Source organism: Cryptomeria japonica, chromosome 4 (assembly GCF_030272615.1).
Source record: "Cryptomeria japonica chromosome 4, Sugi_1.0, whole genome shotgun sequence".
Lineage (NCBI taxonomy): Eukaryota > Viridiplantae > Streptophyta > Pinopsida > Cupressales > Cupressaceae > Cryptomeria > Cryptomeria japonica.
Genome location: NC_081408.1, coordinates 506,493,605 through 506,517,216, shown reverse-complemented (window position 1 = coordinate 506,517,216; position 23,612 = coordinate 506,493,605). Strand labels below are relative to the sequence as shown.

The 23,612-nt window shown below is 34.7% G+C and overlaps 1 protein-coding gene across 2 annotated transcripts in view; it reads left to right on the top strand.

Moving 5' to 3' along the window:
• Positions 1-23,227, top strand: part of LOC131053444 (PHD finger protein ALFIN-LIKE 4) — a 35,536-nt gene extending 12,309 nt beyond the window's left edge. Inside the window, exons 3-5 of one of the 2 annotated variants that reach the window (XM_057988051.2) lie at positions 6,116-6,344; positions 22,246-22,381; positions 22,615-23,227. In XM_057988051.2, the coding sequence (XP_057844034.2) occupies positions 6,116-6,344; positions 22,246-22,381; positions 22,615-22,884 (635 nt within the window). In that variant the 3' untranslated portion in view covers positions 22,885-23,227. The remainder of the gene's footprint in view (positions 1-6,115; positions 6,345-22,245; positions 22,382-22,614) is intronic. The other variant, XM_057988052.2, reaches the window with a different exon arrangement.
• Positions 23,228-23,612: the final 385 nt, after the last annotated feature.

Sequence of the window (23,612 nt, the reverse complement as noted above, 5' to 3'; positions counted from 1 at the left end):
ACTTGTGTGTATCCCTTGCACACAAGTCTTGCCTTACTTTAAAATTTGGCCAACTTCATTGAATTTATTCTCGAAGACCCATTTAGTTCCAATGACATTCTTATCTTTGGGTCTTGGAACAAGTTCCCAAGTTTTATTCTTCTCAATTTGATTGAGGTCTTCATCCATTGCTTCTATCCAATTTTTGTCTTTACATGCTTCTTGAACACTCTTGGATTCAATTTTAGACATGAAAAATGTATCTTCATTTTCTTAATAATCTGTCAATCTTATTGTTGCTCTTGGCCTATTACTTCTTATTATCAGATCTTCTGGATGATTTCTTTGTATAAATTTAGGCGGTGTCTTTGTGGAAGCTTTTGATGATGTCTCTGATGGTATTTCTAATGGTGTTTTTTGCGCAGCTGTTTCAACTGCACCTCCTTCTACACTTTCTTCATCTTCCTTGAAGTCCTTCCAATATAGATCATCTACTTTTTGATTTGTTTTGGAAGACTTCTATCTTCATCAACTTTAACCTTTGCACTTTCAACAATTTTGTGCAAGCATTTATTGTAGCATCTCTATGCTTTACTCTTGGAAGAATATCCGAGGAAAAATCCCTCACATGCGCTTGAGTCAAATTTACCCAGATTGTCTTCATCTTTTCTAATATAAAATGGATTACCAAACATACTGAGGTACTTTTGAGTTACTGGCCTACTTGTCCACAACTCATAAGGAGTCTTGTTGCTATTGACTTGAATTGATCCATGATTCTGAATATAAACAGTAGTATGAATTGCTTCTTTCTAGAAAAAATCAGGGACTTTGGACTCATTCATCATGCTCCAAGCCATCCCTTGAACCGTCCTATTTTTCCTTTCCACAACACCATTTTATTGTGGTGTTCTTGCAGCTGAAAATTGTTTTTTTATTCCATGATTTTCATGGAACTCTTGGAATTCATTTGAAGTGAATTCTCCTCCTTTGTCTAATCGAAGACATTTAATCTTCTTTCCAGTCTCATTTTCCACTAAGGCTTTGAATGGATTAAATTTGTCAAGAGTTCTGTTTTTTCCTTTAAAAAAACAACCCAAGTCTTTCTTGTAAAATCATCAATTAAAAGTATAAAATATATTTCACCTTGCTTGCTCCTTGTTCTCGTTGGCCCACATATATATGTATGAATCAGCTCTAAAGGTGTAGTAGAATACTCCTTAGATTTCCTCTATGTTTGAAGGTTTTGAGAGCTTTCGACTATCTCACTACTTCTTTGCAGCTGATTTTGATAAGATTGTCAAAATTTAGGTGCCCCAACCTCTTATGCCCCAACTAGCTTTCATCTTCTTGTCACGCATTTGACTCACATTAAGAAGATTGTGTTTCAAACCTTCAACAAGTTATACATTTTCTATTTTTGTTCTTCCATCATCAAGACAAAGAGTGTCTTTTCTTGAAATTTTGGCTGAAGTATTGTCACCAAATCTTACCGTACCACCATTTGTTTTCTTCAAAGTAAGAAACTTACTTTTGTCGCCTGTCATATGTCTCGAGCAGCCATTGTCAATATACCATGTATCGCCTTAATTCCATGCATGCAGAGCTGTTTGAATAGTCATAGAGTTTTCTTTTTCTTATGCTTTCTTCTTTCTCCAAACCTATTTCTCTTACTTCTCACTTTGTCTAGGGGGTTCTGCAAAATTACTTTACAAACTTTTGTAGTATGACCAAAATTATTGCACTTGTAGCACATGATATTGAAATTCATTGAAGGAGAAAAATAATTCCTACTCATCAAACCTTGACTTCGGTTCATATTCCATGCATGATCATTTCTAGGATATGCTCCATAATTCCTAGCTCTATGACTGAAATTATTTCTCGCATGTACTCTGCAATTCATGGCCCTATGACCAAACTTATTGCATGAAAAACAATAACCATAATGGAGTTATTAAACCTCGTTATCTGTAGTTGCCTAGATGGAAGAGTTTTTTTGAAGCCTTCATTTCTAACTCCAGAATTTGTACTCATCTTCTGGCTGTCTTTTTCTTTACTTCCACCATTTTTAAGACTTTCAGCATAGCTTGTTTGTTTTTCTTTATTTGATTTCTTGAATGGTCTAGGTGCTTTAGAATTTTGACATTTTACAAATCCAAGACCACTTTTATCAAAAGTAGGCTTTTGTGCATTGATGATCACACTCAAAATTTCAGAACTCTTTCACTCTTCAAATTCATATTTTCTTGTACTACAGTCTTATCTAACTGCTTCCTCAAGGAACAATTTCAGCCTTGAACTTTTTCACAGTTTTATTCTTTTATCTTCAAGTGATTTCTGGCTTCTTCAATTTGAATTTTCAGATTTATAATCTTCTTTTCAGCTTCATCAAAATATTTTGATAATTTATCTGATGATTCCTTGTTGCCTTGAAGCTGCAACTTCAGTTTGGAATTTCTCTTCGTAAGCTTTTCAATCTCATCACAGGCAAAGAAAAGCGCTTCTTCGAGATCAACTTCTTCATCTCAATCTTCTTTATTGGTCTTATTTCCAGAATCTTCCTTCTGATCGTTGTTTCTTCTATACCCATGAAAAGTATTTCTTCTCTTTCACTAAAAGAGCCTCCATCACTGTCTTCTGATGAGTTGATGCAATCTTTAGAATAGACTCTTTTTAGATTTTCGAAAATTCCTCTTCAGCTCTTTAAAACAATTTTTATTGTACTTTTGGTTTTTCTTCAATCTCACTGCTCTCTTTCTTTGCTGAAGGACATTTGGATGCAAAATGTCCTACCTTTCCACAACTGAAACACTTAAAGGGTAGCTTCCCTTTGTACTTTCTAGAACCTTTCTTCATTCTTCTCATGAAGTGAGCTTCTTTATCATCTGAATCACCATCACCCGATTCATGTTTTTTAATTTATTTTTTCTGTGAAACATTGAATGCAGCCTACTTTTTGGATGTTTGACCAACGGTTTACATCTCATATGCGGTTAAAATACCATGCAACACATCATTACTTAGATTGCTAAGATCTTGCATCTCTTCTATTGGTGAATCAAATCATAAGGGGAGTGACCTTAGAATTTTTCAGTAACTTTTGATTCTTCAATCTCTTCACTGAGGCCTTTAATAGTGTTGGATACCTTATCCACAGGAAGTAGGGATTGAGCAATAGTTTCTTCCTCTTCCATTTTGAGGGTCTCAAACTGTGCTCTGTAAGTTTGAAGCTTTGCCGCCTTAACTTTTTCATCTCATCTTTAAATATTTTTCAATTTTTCCCACATCTCTTTTGCAGATTTACAATGCATTACTTTAACAAATTCAGATTGGGACAGCCCGCAAAGAATGGCATTCTTGGCCTTAGCATTACATTCTCCAGCTTTTTTACCAGCAGCATTAGTTGGAGTAGTTGCCGGAGCTGAGTAAGCCTCAATCACTGAATCAGTATTAGGACAAATTTTAACACTTATTTCAAATCTGCAAATATAACTTGAAAACCATCAAACAAACAACACATTCAAAAACACGGAAATTATGTGGAAAACCCCTTAGGGAAAAAACCATGGCAAAATATTGCTTTTATTAACTTCTTACAAATTGTAGGCAACAACTCACATAAGACACCAATCTTACAAACGTGAGCTCCAACTTACTAGAAGCACCGACTTGGTATGAGGCACCAACCTCCAATAAACTCTGTTTGAAAAACTTCTCCCTACTCTGTTCAATCTTCATAAATCTGTACTTTCTTCTCTGCTCATCACCCTCTATCTATTAGTTGAAATCAAAATCTACATGCAGCTGTACATTCTCTTTTTCTGTTTTTAGAAAATGCTTCACTCAACAACCAAAAACACTACATTCATTAGGCGCCAATACTTCATGATGTATTTATGTTTCATTAATATCCATAAAACTCTTCAAGAATAAAACCTACTAAAAATGGCTCTACTGTTTGGATTCTCAAAAATGGAAGATTTCTAAAATATCTTGGGCGCCCAATTCTGATCATGAAACCTTATCAAATCCGTGTTAATCTTTTTTTCTATGCCATATTAAATCTTTCTTTTTATGTCACATTTAATCTAAATCTTCTCCACATTGGTGCCCAACATGAAACTCATTTGTGTATTATGCAGCAGCATGAAACACTAGGCGAATTCTTTCTAACACAGCAGCATGAAACACTAGGCGAATTCCTTCTAACACAGCAGCATATTCTTTCTAACAGCAGGTTCTTATATCTTTTTGCCTGCATCAAGCTTTGACATCAACGACAATTATCTAACAGTTCGTGGGATGGGGACACAACAATTGGGGGATGATGTGCCCCCATATAATATGGACAAAACTGCCTTGAAATTATAAAAGATAACTGGCCATTATTTGTTACCTGTATGGCAATTGTATGCCACATTATATATAGCGTTGAAAAAATAAAATTTAACTAGCCCATATCTATGACAACCATATGGCAATTGTATATCAAGTTGGATGCTTTATTGAGTGTATATACATGTGTGGGGTCTCCAGTTGGGGGAGGGGTGTTTACAAGTTTAGCAGTTCATGACATCATGATTCAATTTTAGACATTTGTATAATTCTTGCAATTTAAGATTCAATGCTCAATGTTTACTGCCTTAAGTAGCAGCACTAAAAAAATATTCATTGTTCAATGGTGTGCCTTGGAGGAGCCTGTTTTGAGTAACCATCCCCAAAATCATAGTGACAGGGATTGTAACCTGCTATCCCGGCATCGTAGAAATGGTTGTGGGGATGGGGACACAGCATCTCTGTGTAACATGAACTTAACTGTGTTGAATAAATGAAAGATAAGTGGCCAGTATTTACAATGACATCTATACAATAATTGTATGCTAACTTGGATGCTACATTGAATATTTCCGGTGCAGAATTATGCAAGTGAGCTTTGAGATTTCCCAGGTACTTTCTTCAGGTATCATTAAGTACTGTATCGACTATCAAGGATGTTTCAAGCATATGAATTCCCATCTATTGTTTCAGCACAATTAACAATAATAGCTACTTCTGCATCCTGACGATGAATTACAGAATGAGATTAAAACACTGATAGATGTTTTCTATCAAATATCCAGAATACCTCTATTAATGATGAACTGTGGAAGCTTAAAAACTCTGATAGAATCTTAAAAACCTTATAAACGTCCACTTTGAAGGAGCAATTCTCTCTGGAATAATCTTCCTGGGGAATGATCAAAACTAAATTCCTACACCAAACTTTGGTAATCTGGAGGAGATTAAGTTGACATAACCCCATGGATAATTAAATAACATGACAAAGGGGTTAAATAGAAAGATATTCAATTGTAAATTAGTTGATGACTGAGATCTAAGTCCCCAATGCTTGGTAATGTGGTTGGACATTATGGAATCTTTCACAATAGAAGAGTTTCCTCAACTCTAGCAAGGAAATTAGTGATCTTATGTGTCTCAGTACCACAATCTATTGGATGTCTGAGATGGGGTCTAGGCCCTGGTGATGCATCCCCCAGGAGCACTGATCTTTTATTTGTATCATTCAGTGACACAAGATTTTGTCTGATAAAGAATCAAATCAAAAAATAATATGATCAAGATGACATTGTGGAGGTAATTAAACGAGTCAGTTTGCTTTCAACCAAGTTAGAGGATGGTGGTGCTATAGATAATGAGTATACATGCCAAACAAGTAAATTTAATTGATGCTCCTAACTTAGTTTTCAGAAAAGCTTATTCTGAGTGAGCATGTGAAATATGGATTGAACTCTTTTAAGGGAAATTACATGTCATTCAGTATTGATAGATGCTGAAGAGATTACTTTAGCATGTAAACCTTTAAATCTAATGTATTTGTATTTTCAAAATATGTTGATCAGTGATTATGCTATATAAGGCTGGGGTCATGACAGATCTTATGTTTATTGTTTTTATGTTGAATAATTTTGATTTTGAAATGAAGAACATTGTTCTTGTTTTTCTTTCTTGCAAACATTCAACCAAAATAATATTTAATATGTTTTTGCTAAATGCATGAAAATAATTATTTGGTAAAAGTTTTGTATGAACGGCATGTAATACGAATAACAATTTTGCATTCTATGTTCTTCAGACAAGGATAATTTGTGCCTTTATGGATTTCCAAATGAGACATGGGAAGTCAATCTTCCTGCTGAAGAGGTCCCTCCAGAGCTTCCTGAGCCTGCTTTGGGTATAAATTTTGCAAGAGATGGCATGCAAGAAAAGGATTGGCTATCATTGGTTGCTGTTCACAGTGATGCATGGCTTCTTGCAGTTTCATTTTACTTTGGTGCAAGATTCGGATTTGACAGATCTGACAGGTAAATCTCTTAAACTCCAATGTTGACTGAAAATTTAATATGAGGTAGTTGTGATCCTCAATTGCTGAAGATGAACCTTTGTTGTCTGTTATTTTAATTTGCTAATTTTGTACAAGGACAAGTCACAAAACTTGTATTGTAATTGAATTTTGTTTTGCACAAATTCTTACTGGAGACTGAAGACCAGCCCCATTTGTTTCTGAACTTTAATATATATTAATGTTTAAAATTCTGAAGAGATTGGAGGATAATCTTTTTTTACAAAATTTTGATTTGCAGTGCTTATATACAAGAATATTACTGTCCAAACAAAATATATCAGTTGAAAAAATATATTACAACAGCAGACGGGATCTGGTGCATTCATTCTTAACTTACGTAGATTAGATATGGAAGATGGCACCATGCAAGTAAACACAAAAGAACAGCATAAACATAGGAATTGGTAAGGATATGCTATGGAGCTGTGAACAAAGATCTTTTAAATATAAAGGATAATGCCATAGTTATTGGGCTGTGTTCCATGACATTTCTGGGATGGGAACAACAGGTGATGGCTGAACATGTTTCTGGGATGGGGATACTAGGGGATGGTGAGAGACATGTTTATTGGATGGTAGGGGATGGGAGGCCTTTTTGAATGGATGACAGGAGACGAGACATGTTTCTGGGATGGTAGAGGGTGCAGGCCTTTTTTTAAGGGGCAACAATTAACAAAAGGGAACATTCAAAAAAATATAGGAAGACTAGAAATATCAATTATTCATATATTCATATATAAGGCATTTATCATATACATTATAAAACTATGTTACATAACATTAGAGCTGAAATAAGAATTCACTTGAGTTGACATACAATTTAACAAAATTCAATTGTTTTCATTGTCAATGTGCATGTATATTGTATAATAATTACAACTACAAAATGATAAAAACATACAAAATCTGCTGCTGCACCAATCTTCATCTAGTGACACTGCATCATAATTGGAGAGAGTCTGAATTGCTCCTAATATGAGGGACCACCTCACTCAATGGTATCTAACCAATTCCTTTTGTGTCTCATCAATTTGTGTGGCATCTTTGAGATCAACATTGTGTGGTTGGAGTGATGATATTTAAGTGTCTGTCAATTTTGAAGTCATAGGGCACTATGCATAGACAACAACTTCTTTTGATCGTTGAGAGGTAACCTTTTTCCTCTTGTAATAGGGGATGTAGGAACTTTTGAGAGGAGGTGAGTGACAAGCATTGTCAACTCCATGGCATCCTTGTCATGCTATTGTCCACCATCCAATAGGGTCATTTTGAGCTAATGTTGTCCAATTTGTCCTAGCCTTTGGTTTGTTGAATTTTGGATCATGAAGATTGGCAAAAGTGATCCATTGCTCTTAAATTTTAGATGTGTATTTAGTGTTGTACATTTTTTGAAGGTCCATTATAAACCTTTCCATCACCTCTTAATCTTCAGATGAGGTGTTCTCTTAGTTTTTAGTGCATACCATTTCAATTGTTAGAGCATAGGCTGCCATATGAAGCAACATTGATGCATTTCATTCCCATGTGTCAATGGGCCTAATATGCACTTCATATAATCTCAGGTTAGGGTTTCTATTATGAATTGCTTGCTTCATCTAATCAAGCACATTGTCAAATATCTCGTAAATTTCACCAAGACTAGGAGAATCTATATCAACATTCTAATTACTCTCACAATGAGTGAGATTAAAAAACTAATGTATCTACAAACAAATTATTCAAAAAAGAATAAGACTCAATTATGATTTAAATTTAAAATAAATAAATTTTCAAAATTAAAATATGAAAAAGGAAAAAATATTTGATTTAGTAATTTACCTCAAAGTGGACCACTAATCATCTTTAAGAATTTTCTGCTTCATACTCTTCTCTTCAGGTCTGTTGGCCTTTTCTCACCAACTCTACTTGGCATTAACCATCATTAATTGTATAGGTTCTTTAATATCAAATATACTCTCTAACAAGATTAAGTAATTGAAATATTTAATCTCTACAAGTTTGAAATGAAAATTCTCAAAGAGAGCAAGGTGTAATGGTTGGAAATGAACATCTACAAGTCTCTAGCTTCTACCACCATTGTCTTCACACAATCTATGTTTCCATTGTCTTTCAACACATGAACACAACATGTGGTCCAAAACTTGTGTTTGTAAGCACTGTCTACCATCATGCTAGCTAGTCTATAAACATGTGTCGAGTTGGTGTCAACTTGTACAACATTTGAGGCCCCTACCTCCTCTATGATCTATCTCAAAATGTGAAAATGAAAGTTTGTGCTCTTGTGCTTCCTTGAGCACTCAATAGCTCTAAGAAAATAAGAGCTTGTCATATCCCGCCAACCTGGGAAATCACAACCTCTATATATGAGATCACAGCCTTGCTAAAAATCAGATCACAGCACTTAAACTTATTAAACTTGGGTGGATGAAATAAGGGGGCAGCAATTCATTTAAGGAGGTTGATTAAATTTAAAACCAAGAATATCATTTAATAGTGATCCTTTAAGAAGCCAAATAAAGAATATCTAGGGCAGTGGTTTCCTAGAATAAAAAGATATGTAATTAAATTAAATTAAGATTTCAGGCCAGCAATTAAGATAAATAGCCGTGACTCTTCCAAAAGTCAGATAATAAAAAGGTGTGCCTCCCTCAAATGTAAAGATATAAGAGGGAAGAACAAATCATTTGGGGGAGCATCAAGTTTGGGAATTTGGGTAATAAATCAGAAAAAGAGAATAATAAAAGATTAAAATAGATGTAACACCAACAGCAGCGATCCATTTGTGATGGGATGTATCCCTTGAAAATGGTATGATGTTAGTGAAAGGATGTGAGTTTCCCCTACTAAAATGAAGATATAAAAAAGGGGAGACACTTCATTGTGGAAGGATGGAAGGGTCCGAAGTCTGAACATTTAGTTGGAAATCAGATAAAATAGAAAATAAAAGCATAAATCTGAGTTGGTGGTTATCAACCTTGAATTTGCTAAGTTGTTTTGGGCATGAATCAAGGATATCAAAGGATCAGATCAGATTGGATATAAGCTATCGACATTCATGCAAAACAGAAGACTTGTGAATTAACAAGTATTTGGTATGCAATGCGGATAAAATGTATTATACTCTTTAATATATCTTTGACTAAGATATTAATAAGCTTTGTCAATCTGTCATGTTTCTTTAATTAATAAATTTATCTATTCCTTGTCCCCACAAGCAATCATACGTGGAATAGAAGGAAATATTTTAGGGAGAGGCAGTAGACCGGCTCTCTCGAATTAATTAGGCCACCCCAAATGGATGGAATTCTCTTAGTTGGATATTCCTGCGATTTGTGGGCCAAAGGGCAAGTTGTCTTAGTTGGATGCTTCCTGCTCTTGGGCTTAATTGAGCTTAACAGTCTCTAGGCGCCCTTTTGTTGTTTTCCTATATTTATCATTTTCTATGATGTTAATTGTTCATTGACTCTCAAGTTCAATAACCTTTAAATGAGTTAACTTTAGAATGTTATTGGAAATGAATTATATTGTTGGAATTGTTAATTTTGGGCAAAAACAGGTCTATCCAAATTTGGGGATATTACAGAGCCAACTATGATATTGATGATTAGCTAATAATAAAACAGCTTATACTTAGCGAAGTTTTCCTTTTGTTCCCTATCAACAGTTCACCTCAGAAAATTCTCAATCAAGGAGGAGAGTACATAGTCCATGTTTCCCACAGGGCATATGAGGAACCAATGGCATTTGCCTATTTCAATATTTTTTTAATATAGGGAGATTGTTTCACATGAAATGTGATGACATAAATAAAGAAAAATTGAGCAATTGCAGAATTCGGCTTTTCCCATGATTGTGCATTTAATAGCCCTGCAACACCAGGAGCCTTTTTCTTTTCTCTGGTGGAATCCTCTCCCGTTTGTCTCTCAACTTTTATGTTAAGCAAAATAGATTGCATAGACTCTATTAGTATACCCTTATTTTTGGCTTCACCCTCCTTGCAACTGAGACACCTTGGTCTTCTTAGCTCTATTTTTATATTTTCACAACCTCTCACACCATATCCAAGAATGCACAAATTATAATTGTAAACCCTTGTGTAGCTGCCCTTAATCCTTGTTGCACACATGACATTACTAATGTGTACTCTCCAGTAATTTTTTTTCTTGCCATTGCCTATCCAAGTTGCAAATTGCAAAAGTTTTTTTTTTTGGAATTGAATGGAGATTTTAGGATAGTGGAAATGCATTCAAATGGGTTACTTATCACTTCACCTACAACACTTCCACACCCAAAAGAGACCCTTAATACCTCTATGGCTTGTTTGCTAAATCTCAACCTCATCACTACCATAACCCTCACTGCTGCTCATATTGCCTTTTTTTAAAGGAATTTTTGAAAATGAACAATGGATGCTAAACTTATTTCAAATGATGTAGTTTTGATGCTCTCATCATCTTCTGTCTGCTGTTCTCTTCTCTTCTCCTCCCTTCCCATGCTACTTCTCTCAAAATGTAAAATGATAAAATGGTAAAATGAGAGAGTTTTATAATTTTGAGTATAAATAACTTCATTTTTCAATTTCTGATTTTTTTGTTTGCTGGGCTGTAGTGGATGGCCTGCAGCCCCCTGCAGTTTTTTGGCATTTCTGGGAAAAGATCATTTTGATGATTGGGGATATACCCAAGGACATCTCCTAGCCATCCTGGAGTCTCTGAAACCTCTCGGGGATAGGCATGGCTGGAAAACTTCAGAGGACATTTTTCCATGTAACATTGTTACCAAGAGAGTCTTACCTATCCTGACCGGAAATGTGTCCGTGTCTCAGAGATTCATATGGGGATCTCCAGACAATAGTATTAGTTAAAGCTTCTTTGTGTCTATATGTCTCCTAAAAGAATCCCTTGAAAATTAGCAAGCTTTTTGTAGAGGTTTCTTGGATATGTCATATCAATAACACTGGGTTTTCTTGAAATGCTGATATGTAGTTTTGACAAAGTTAAATAAGTAAAGAAATACACTAAAAGAATTAACATAAAAAATTACAAGTTTTTTTGAAGCAGATTTTAAAAAATGGACTATTAAGAGAAACAATAATAAGGCTTAAGGTGTGTACATCCATCAAAATTTAATCAATCAATAGAGTTATCTCCGAGGTCTATCTGCCATGCTTTTAAAATAATGGCATTCCCCTCTGAGTCTTTTTCTGCCATCTCTGGGTGATTATGATTTCATCTAATTTTTTATATTATGATGATTATTATCAAACATCAATATAAATGATATTTTCTTTTGTTGACATATTTCAATATTTTAAAATGTTAAATTTTTTAATTATAATGCTTTTAAAAATGTTTCATTCTTTAAATCTGCATGCCCATGGTATGATCATATATATATAGATATTTTTGGTCTCCAAGTACCATTCTCCCAGTCTCTTTTGTAAGGAGCATACATTATGTTGATTCTGATCCTGTTAGTAAAATTCTTAAAATATTATCATGGACACTATATTGTCATTTTTGCAGTCTGTTTCTTTTTCTGATGTTTTTCACAAATTATGTAGTTTTGAGAAAAACTGTGTTATTTCTTCATTTTTGTAGTTAATTTGATCACCCAATTTATTTGCTTTTTATGTGCATTTGTTATACAGGCATTGCTTGATTTAACGGGCAATTGTAGATGCACTGTTGCTTAGAGGGATGGACATTGATTAGAACAGTTGTCAAATACTACCTAACAACTGACTCAGTATTAGAAAATAATCGGCCAAGGCATTAACAAAGTATACACCACTTCTTATGTGTATAATAATATGCAACATAGTTCAAGTTTTAGACCCTTGTAAGTTTTAACTTCTCTTTGTCTTGAAATTTGTGCGTGGTCTCTACAAGTTCTTTCCCTCAAATACATTATGGTATGATAATGCATTTAACCTAATTTTCAATCTTTTGGGATTTGACTTTTTAAATTCATAATAGAATCATAAGTTTATTGGTTGTTTCTTATATAGTTATTTTCTTCTTTAAAATTGGATAAATGGTTTTTTTATTTATGTCCATGGGTGGAACCGAAGGAATGCCTTTACAGCACTGGTTTTATCCTCCATCAATCAACAAAAAACATATCTCTTGGTCTGCTAATAAGAGTAGCAACAATGCTAGCTGCTGGTTATGTGTGCTTTTGGGTGGTTGTGTGAATATGCATTTACAGACAAACACTTTGACCAATAAACTTTGAACCGTGCATTTGCACATCATACAGGACTGTCGGAATTGGACGGCAGATACACATTAATTTAAACTTTGTCATGAATTTACAGTTTTTCTTTTCATCCTTAAATAATAGGGATATTTGATCTGCTGATCACCTTGCAGTATCCTCCTGCAAAAATACATCTTATTGTGAAGCCATTTTTTCTCTTACATATCTGTGGTTTACATTTCTAAGCAATTCAGTAATTTCACGTGTTTTTCTAGGGTTTTGCAAGTTTTTACAATGATTTTTTTCACTTTTTTGCCATTTTGGGGTTTTTAACATGATTTTAACGTGATTTAAATGCAAAAAATCTTTGAAAATTGGGTCAACGCTTTTTTTCATGATTCGGGATTTTTTCGGGGAATAAATCGGCTAGCTCCAGGATTCAGGATTAATCGGGTATAATTGCAATTTTTTGCAGACTATTGCTTCATTGGTTTTTAGTGCAAACCAGGAAAGAAAGTTGTTTGCATCAGCCATGAATCATTTTGTATTTTGAGAAGATTTATATTACTTTCACTATCCAAGCCTGTCTGGAAGTGGTGAAATGTGAAACATTAGATTAAAATCTCTGTATTAAATGTTTATTTTTTGTGATACAAGGTGGCATTGAAGGGCAAAAATCCTACCACCAAGCCCGAAGTAGGCCTTCACAGAGAACTTCATGGTGCATACCAGTTTTCATAATCTAACTGCTTTAAACTGAGCTCCAAAATCCTTCAAAAAGATTTTTTAGGGTTAATTATCTTCATTAACTTTTGATTTTTTGAAATGCAGTTTTTGGGTCCCACTTCGCATTCACCCAAGGTGTGGCCTAGAGTGGGGACATTCAGCTCAAGTATGTCTAGGACACTCTTGAGCTGAATGATCTATTTGGGGTTGGACCTGGATTTGGATCAGAACTTGTAGAAACTTGGCTGAGTTTGTCTAGGGTTCGTGATGAAGTCTGTAAAAGAGATTCATATGAACTGATTTGTTAAGGATAGGGGTGGCTTTGTCATGAGCACAGGAGTTCAGCTGCAATTTTGAAATTTTTCACTTATTTCATGCATGGTCCATAACCTATGGAAATTTAGATTTTGCATATAAAAGTTTGGAATTTTTATAATAAAGCTAAATGAAGTTGATATTTACCAAGGTTGCCAGGAGACAAGTACTAGCACTGGTATGGGAGACTAGTACTGGTATGTCTATTTTTGAAAAATAGGAGATTTTGGTTCTTGGAGACACCATTATTTTAATATAATCGAATAATTTATAAATTTGCTACTTTAAAACTGAAAATATCATGACATTGAACTTTCAAAACAAGAGCATCGGTAAGGTTTAACATTAACTTTAAAGTTTAAACATACAAATGTCATTGTGTCAAAGAGTTCATACTACATATTTAACATTTGTTATTACATATTGAAATTCAAAAATGTTTATAGCCTGATAGGCTGATACGCAAACAAAAACCAAAAATTAGAAATCAGAACTCTATTGTTTGCACTTCTATGTCAACCATTTCTAGGTCCTCAGCTATGACGCTTTTCAAATAATCATCATTCTCAAGCTCAAATTCCTCTGTTGGTAGTAGAGCTGGGGGTAAATCATTGAGGCCATCTGCTTCAACCACTTCATCCACCAAGGCTGCAGCTTCTCCATTAGGTGAAATTTGGTTCCATTTTGTTGAAGGACCCTCTTGTACCTAGGATCTACACAAGAGAGAAGGCGAAGTGAGCCATTACACCAAGGTTTTTGTTTTCTTTGACCCTTATTGGTTCCTCTTTCGTGAATGAATAAAACCACGAGTACTTTAATTTCTCTGAAAAGATCCAGAACTGAGTACTTGTGACAGCACTCTTATTGCAAATGATTGTGATTCAAGGGTTTCATCTCCATGGTTCTACCACCACTCTATAGGGTCTTTATTTGCATGCATATCATATAAAGCTTCCACGGAAGAAAAATCACCATGCACATGTGAAAGCTTTTTACATTGAGTCCTCATAATTGAAGCATCCTCATCTTGGCCATAAGTCTTTTTAATTGCAGCCCAAAATTTCTTCATCACCTCATTCTCATGTGGAGCCCTTTTAGTGGTCACTTGTATATCATACCATTTAGAATTTAAGGCATAGGCAATACAATGAAGGGGTGTATTGAGTTTGTTCTGTCTTACATGTATTTTTTCTTCTATCAAAGGATATAGAGAAAGATCTCTTGCATCCATTATTTTCTAAACTCTTTTAACACATGGAATCTACTTTTTCGTAAATTTCTCCCAAACATGGCTTATCTGAATCTGCAAATTTGACAACCTCACACATGGGCTTAATGAAGTCCATAACAAATTTATCAACAACCCAAAAATGGTCATCAAGGACCATACCTCTTACCTCAATTGTAGTATCTAGTGTAGATTGTCTCCAAGCTTCCCATGCATCTTTAACTACTGTTTAACAAAAGCTCCTTTGACTTCACAAAGACCCTCGAAGAAGAATAAAATAAGAAGCAAACCGCCTATTAGCAGGTTTGAGAATTTCCACCTTTGCAAATTTTCAATAAATGGCTTGTGCGTGGTGATGGTTACAAATGAACATTTGTATTTTTCTGTCTTTTTCAATGAGATCTGAAATCCATTGGAAGTTGCCAATATCTTTGAGTACTTTATTCAACAAATGCACACATGGTGTCCAAAATATATGCCTGTACTGTTTTTGCACTAGCATTCTTGATGCTTAATAAAGAGGAGCAGCATTTGTAACAACTTGGACTACATGTGACGCTCCCTCCTTCTCAATGTCCTCACATAGCTAGTTATGAGGAAACTCTGCATTTTTTTCTCACCTTCAATAAATAAGGCCCTTTGCTACATGTTATCATGATATTAAGTGGTGGACAATTTCTAGCATCTGTCCACCCTTCCATTACAATACTATATCTTGTTGTAGATCACTCTCTTATAGTTGTTGTAGTTTGTTTCTCTAATCAATTTTTTCTTATCAATTAGAGGAGTGCAAACTTTTTCATACTCAAGTGGTTTATACCCATCTGGTCCATTATTGATAGCATGGACCATCTGTCCAGAGAGAGCGAACAACATGAAATGGTATTCCATTCGCATAAAAGAAGTGTGCAATCGCTGCATCAACCACTTCTTGACCTTGCACATCACATAATCTTCTAATGGGCTTTGAGCTGCCAATGTGTGGTCTTTTGCAAGAATATTCTATTGCTATATCTTTTGTTTTCACATGAACACCTTTAGAAGACACATCCACCTTTGACTCTATTTTGAGTTTTAGTTGCAACAATTGCTCCCGTCGTTTAAGTGTGAGAACTCATATTAGACACTTTCACATCAGTCCTTTTTTGATCCCTAATAGTCTCATATTGTTCCATCTCATTTAGACAAGGGCCAACACTGTTTCCAAGTATGTGAAGGAAATGAGCCCCTACCCTCATGTAAGTACCTTGCCATGATGTTTCATAAAGCTTATATGTGATAGTGGCTGCTCCACTTGATCCCTTATAATTTTATAGATATTTGTTGTTTTTTAGATGACATGATGAATTCTCTATAATTACTAATTTGTTTTACATAATTGCTTTTTGAATTTTTTTTAAATATATCTTGCTAAATATATTATAATTCAACTTGTATATTTATTTTCATGACAAGTATATTAAATTTTTCCATAATCCGGTTAGAGCTGAAACCTAAGCTGACATAATAGGCCCAATGGGTGCTCTTATCGTTGCACCAATATCATTTCAAATAGAGGTTTAATAAATTGATATGTGGCTGGTCATAGTAGGTATAATTTGAGGTAGATGACTTGCATGCCTATTTGACCTGTCGTAGAAACAGGGACGCCCTTGCCCATCCCATAATATTAATGTTTGAGTTTTGATAATTTGTTTGATTTTGACTCAAATGTTATACGTTAAGGTTCTATAATGTATATATGCATGCTTTATACATGTTTTCATATGGATATTTAAAATCACTATATATTAAAATTTTTCTATATTTTATTTAGCCATCCCCAAAAATGGCTTGAAAAATTGGGGACAAGGAAATGCGTACCCCCATTCCCCCCTCTTGGAAACTCGGGTAACATGGCTTGTAGGCAAAGGACAAAAACCTCGACATAGATTGGCATAGACAAAAAATAATGGATTAATTTTTGTTAGTAAAATTGCATGTTTGGCCTACACATCAAGCAATTCACAATAATAAATAAGCTTGGAAGGACAGAAGCCTTAACATAGAGAAGGACCCAAATTAGTAATACAAGCAATTAGTAGTAAAATTTGTACTTGTAATCCTGCAAAATGACAATCGTTTGCTCCTTCGTGCTATCGCATCAACTCTAAACTCTCCAAATTGATCTCGGTGTCACATCGACTCTAAACCCTCCAAGTTGATCTCGTGTAGGGTCACATTGGTTCTCAACCCTCCAAATTGATCTTGTGTGGTGTCACATTGGCTTTTAACCCTCCAAATTAACCTCGTGTGATGCCTTTTCCTTTCCACGATTCCTTTTTTTGCTTTTTGAAGGATTTTAAGGGTTTTTTGTTTTTTGGGGAAACCGTAGAAAATGGTAATAGGACATTAAATGCGAGCAGAGACATCAAGGATGTCTCTGCATTCATTTCTAGTACTGATAACATATTCCGGTCCCTAAGACGTGTCCCAAGGGGTAGGATACATGTCTCCTTGAAACCCTAATATTTAACTTAGTATTTAATATACATTTAACTTTCTAATTTTTAATGACGAACTATGATATTGCTATCAGGGTTCAACTGTGTAGTTATTTGTGTTGAAGTTTGGATCAGATTTATATAGGTTGATATTTTTTAATTTTATTTGGATATCACACAATATTCTGTCTAATGTAACAGCTTATTGTCTTACAGATTGCTGCCGTTTACTATCACAATAATATTGGCTGCAAACTGCTCTCTTAATGACGGCGACTGCTGAATGTAATTCCGATCTGCAGAGCTTTCCTTATCTTCACTGTTTTCGTATCACCTTTTGCTTCCAACGATAGCAAAGTATTTAAGCAAGTAGTGATCCACAAAGGAGTCACGACTCCTTGTGGAACCGACATGGTTCCCCAAGGAGTCGTGACTCCCATGTGGAGTCACGTCGGTGTTTATGGCCCGATGCATATCCCACAATAGTATCATCGGGTCCTTCAAACAATTAATTGGTCACTTAAACCATTTGTTATATGCAGTTAAACACATCATATCGGTTAGAGTCTCTAATGAAATAACATAATTATATATATTATTAAATGTTGAAGGCCTTAAGGCCAATTTAACATTTAATTTTATCCGACTGAAGCTATAAATCATCAACAATTTGTTTTGACTTCTACCTAGTTTATTTATTAATTTTTAATGACAAAGTTATTTGGTTTGACTTCTACCTAGATTATTTATTGCTAATTGAATGGTCACCATTAAATTTTCTTGAGTTTGTACATAAAGTTTTTTGGTTTGACTTCTACCTAGATTATTTATTGCTAATTGAATGATCCCCATTTTATTTTCTTGAGTTTGTTCTAAGCTTTCTTCTCTCTTGTATTGAGTCAATTTTAACTACAATTTAATAGCATTTGTAATTGATATACATACCAGAGAGAGTATGATCATAAATGAACACCATTTTTCTTTTGTCAATTAAATAAATAAATAACATTTTATTTATTTGTATGAACTAGTATTCTTTGTGTTTTGGATCCACAGGATTTGGTTTTGCTGATAACAATTTTGTTTTTTGAATTTTGAGGATGGTGGTAGTATGACAATATATAAATGTTAAAATTTAGTATATAAGACTTTAAAACGATTTAAATAATAAAAAAAACCTTAACAAAAACACACAATTGCACATAACATTCATGTGTTAGGTGCATAAAATATCAATTATTGACAGTTATCATAAGCATTATTTAAATTGTTAATCCCAACACAAAAGACACTATATACAAACAATCAAATAAAGAAGAGCTGAGAGAGAAGAAAAACTACAGTTCAAAGTTCAAAAGCAAGAGCAGTATGGCTAAAGTATTTGCTAAATTAAGCTAGGTTTCCATATGTTGTTATGAGCCAAAACAAGCAAAATTTAGCCATGTTTGCAAGAAGGCGAACTCTTCTTCTAAGACAATGGTTTTTCTTCTTTTCGTCCTTTTCAAAACAGCTGCCCATCAGGGACATTTTTATGTCCAAGGGGACGCCCATGCATCCCCTATGGGCATCCCCTTGGCATTCCATAATGGGGGAATGCCTCCGGAAATGTTTGCCAATGATCCAGATCCCAAGTGGTTTGGGTGACATTAATATCTTAGTGAAAGATAAATTTATAAATATAGACTATGTGAAGGAAAGTGAAAGTAAAAATCAACTGATACACATGCAAATGTGTAAAGACTAGTAAAATAGTGATAATTTTTTCAATGAAAGAATGAATAATGTGGGTCCTATTCTTACTCTTGTTGGACCTACAACTAAGAATAGGTGCAACATTAAAAAGCATTAATACTCTTGTGTAATGTGGGTCCTATTCTTCCACAGTGGCCTGTATTAATGCTTTTTAATGTTTTTCTTCATCCTCTCATGTCATCTCCAGTATATGTTTTGTCCTATTAAGTGAGATTGGCGGAGGAAACTGAAGACGAAAAACATGAGTATTAGCATGTGTTTGATTGTCAATATGAAGTCCACTTTAGAGACAAAGGCCATGTCATTGAGGGGCCTATTCATGCTGTAGATGTTGTTGGTCATGGCATCCAGCTGACAACCCAACAGAATTGAACTTGTTGTAATTGGGGTAGATCCTATTTTGTTTTTCCTTGGTCTCTGCACTGATAGAGATCATGATTCATCAATTCAAAGTAGCTTAAACTGGAAGAAAAAACATTATCTCCTCCTTGTGCATGCTTGTTTAAAACTAGTTTTAAAAAGCTGGGGTGAGCTTTGAAAAATAAAAACTAGTTTTTAAGAGAGGATGAACTTTGATCCTCTTTGTTTCAAACCCTAACCAACCTGTACTGCCCTAAATCCTAATCCATGTAAATGAATTTATTTATTGACTATGGATATTTTTTTTGAAAAAAGTTCTCTTCAAACTTTCTTTTATGCTTTTGTTTTGGTCTTTTTTATTCTGAACTCTTTTCTGAACTAATAGTTTAAGTTCTGGGAACATTCCGTATTTCCTTATCTTATGAATATGGCTACTCTGAATCAAGCTAACATTCAGGGATTAAATATAACATCGAAGATTATTTCTAAGATAAAATAATCTACAAAAGGTTAACTCACCACTGCATGCTGCAACTTTCTGTCCGTTATGAATTCTAATCAGAATACAAAAATAAAAGTGAGGATTTTTTTAATAAAAATATGCTATATGAAGACTTCTTTCCCCAAAATATAGCAGAAAGTATTTCCCAAAAGAATGTCTGCCGTCTTCATACCAAATATCTTGCCATCGTTGGCCATTGGTCCTTTGTTTTCTTGGCCATTGGTCCTTTGGCTTCTAAAGAAACAACACTATTATAATAATGCTATTCTGCTGTACAATGCAGGTGCCATGGTTTCTATAAAAATGAAGTACAACTAATGGCGATGACAAAAAAGAAGAGGGGCAGTTTTCATGTCGGCTTTTACAGTTAACTCTTAATGTGTTTTTCAAGTGTGGCGGGTTGAGTGCATGCATGTGAATGCTTGAGATACTGCTCTTATTGTCTGTGGGTGCTCTTGGCCATCAGTGGCAAGATTATTGCTCTCCATCATGTTGCTTGTGTTTTCTGCCTTATTAGATGTTCTTTTGTCCCAAACATGGAAACTAAATAAATCAAAATGGCTTGGAAGGGATGGATCTCTTTTTTGATTTATGTGAAGGCCATATAAGATCCCCAATTCCCTTAGCTAATCAGAATGCTGGAGATTTGTATTTTTTTATTATTAGTTGTTAAGAAAAATGTATTTTTTGGCATCATCAGCAATTTTAAAATCAGAATGAATAAAAATAATTGAATATAGTTACTTGCTATATTGAAACATGCACGAATGCTATAGTTTCTTGGCAAGCAAGACCTAATAAGGCCCGCCTTATTTGCCACCCAACATGTTTCCATGGTACTCTCCTTCCTCAGCGAGGCATTATATTGCATATCTTTGTTTATGTGGGTGGTGAACAAATGCTTCCAATCAGCTGCTGCTGCTGGATAAGGGGCTGCTACTTTTACTGCGAATTTTGATTGTCATTGATCTTGATAGATTCTATAATATAATTGCTGCAATACCACCAAGTCCTTTCACATGGTTTGTGGCAATACCGACTATGTTTTATTATCTAAGTCCTTTAATAAAATATTTCACACATGTTTTAACTGGTGCAAGGCAGTATGGGAAGACTGGACAAGATGCCATACAATGGCACACTGAACCCTATTCAGTCTTCATGATTGGCTTTATCAAAATCCAGATCATTCTCTGCTTGCTTGCATTAGTGAACTTTGTTTGATCCCCTGGAAGAAACTTTCAAATTGTTTGCAAATAAATTACCACTCTTCTTATATGCAACATTTTGCATGCTGCATTGATTTGATTTAACCTGGGCAGAGTATGAAGTTTGTGTAGTAAATATAAGTTGAATTCTTTTTTTAACATTCTTAATGTGCAAAGGTAATGTGGTAAAGAGGAACAGGTCTGGGATCAGGGAATGCGTTTCTTTAATGGAGCAACAGGTTCTGGGGAGAAGATTTCAATACTCTATTGTGAAATCTTTTATTACTCTGTTTTGCTGAATGAGATGTGTATCTCTGTACATATAATGTAGTTGAAATGACTTGTTTGTATCCAGAATATGAAGAGTCATCAAGCATCTCTCTTATTTGGGAACAATGTATATGAGACCGAGCTGAATTTGTAAAGGTTGTATAACCAAGATGTGCCTGGCATCTCTGCATTGGATGCAGAAGGGGAATTGACCTATTGTAGTCAATTGGTATTGTATCGTTACCAGTGTACCTATTGTGGTCAATTGGTAATTAATATTGTAATTAATCCAAGTAATAGCAATTTAAGATTGGCAGGGAGTTGACGGATTAAAATGGTTGGAACAATGAAATGCAAGAGAGATGCATATGTAAGTCTTTTGTTGCTGTGGTATGGTTAGCATCCAATCAACCAGTTGATTCTTCTTCTAGTTAGCATATAATTCATAGGATGACCATGGTCATAGAGATTGTAGCTGAAAACCAACCCTTATCAATATCAAGTCATCAACAATATCAAAGTCTATTGTTTGTCAAAAGCTCTAGGCAAAGTTGCCTTTGAGAGAGCCACATTCTTGAAAATGTATTTTTCTCTTGTTCACAATTTCCGTGGTTACTTGAATTGTTATGCTACAGTGTTGTGAATATAAAGAAATTGATTGAAAACAATGTTTAGTAAGTGCAAATTTGGGTGTTGTTTCTTTCGAGTCCAGCATAATCCAGCATCCTGCTTTCCTCCCTTCCTCCCCATTGTTTTCATTTTTAAATTTTATTTTGTCATTTATTTGTCTTCTGAAATTAAGAGTGTGGTTGCAGGAAGAGACTTTTCAATATGGTCAATGAACTTCCAACAATATTCGAGGTTGTCAGTGGAGCTGCTAAGAAGCAAGCAAAGGAAAAATCTACTGTAACCATAAATGGCAGCAGCAAAAGCAAGTCTACTGGGAAAGTGGTGAGTTCACAGAGTCTTTGGTGTAGTTTTCTATGATATGGTACGGTTTACAACATACATAGTCTATGTTTGTAGTATGACAACTATAATATTGCTGTACGATTGTTAACAACATACATTTAGAGTACATAACATTTTTTAATGCTCTGGGCTAGTTGTTTATTACAATCATCTAAGCAACTGGGTGAATATCCATTAGTCAAAAGGGGTTTACATTGTCTTCTCTAATTCAGCAGCAACCACCTGAGGCTCGAGCAAACATGTCCAAGTCAGTTGTACCCAAAGATGAAGATGATACATTGGATGAGGAGGAGGATGAGGAGCATGGTGATACACTTTGTGGAGCTTGTGGTGAAAACTATTCCCATGATGAGTTTTGGATTGGCTGTGATATCTGTGAAAAATGGTTCCATGGAAAATGTGTAAAGATCACTCCAGCAAGGGCCGAACACATCAAACAGTACAAATGCCCGTCCTGCAGCAATAAAAGGCCACGGCCATAATACATGGCCATAATCTTACTTTTGTTCTAATTGAAGAGTTGATTCTCTCTAATGTTTCCTCAAACATTGTTACTGCAGCTGCGGAAGTGCTTGCATGTGCAGTGCGAATCTCTAACTTGTTATTTAGAAGTCATTTGAGTTCAGTTTCATTCATACTTTGACCATTGTTTTGGGAAATACATCATGCGACAGTCTCTTGAAATTGTTATGGTTGTTTGATTTTTGTGGTTATTTTCATTGCAAATGGAAATCACCATTAGGCTTGAAGTAAGATATGGTCATGGCTATATTTACCCCACAAATATAATCTTCACGTGTTGTATAATAACACGTCTTTTATTCCTTTTTCATGCCCATAATTCTTGCTCTATGACTTCATGCATCTTGTCCTCTAAAATAAACAGACATAGATGGTCTTGATTACTTGTCACATTGAGCATGTTTTTCAACAATGACTCCTAATTTTGTGCTCCTCTAGTGTTGCATAATGTTCTTGTAGTAGAATTTAACTCCTGGCAATAGAAGTTGTGCAGCATTTTAGTTAATTTTAAGAAGCCTTTGAACTAGTATTTTTGTGTTAATGTTATTTATTGAAGAGTACACAAACGTAGATGGTTTTGATTACTTGTGTGTCGTGTTGAACATACTCTTTTTCGATTCTTTCCTAATTTTGGGTACTGTTGTGTTCGCTTCTGTCAAAAGAATTCATGCAGTATTTTAGTTAACGT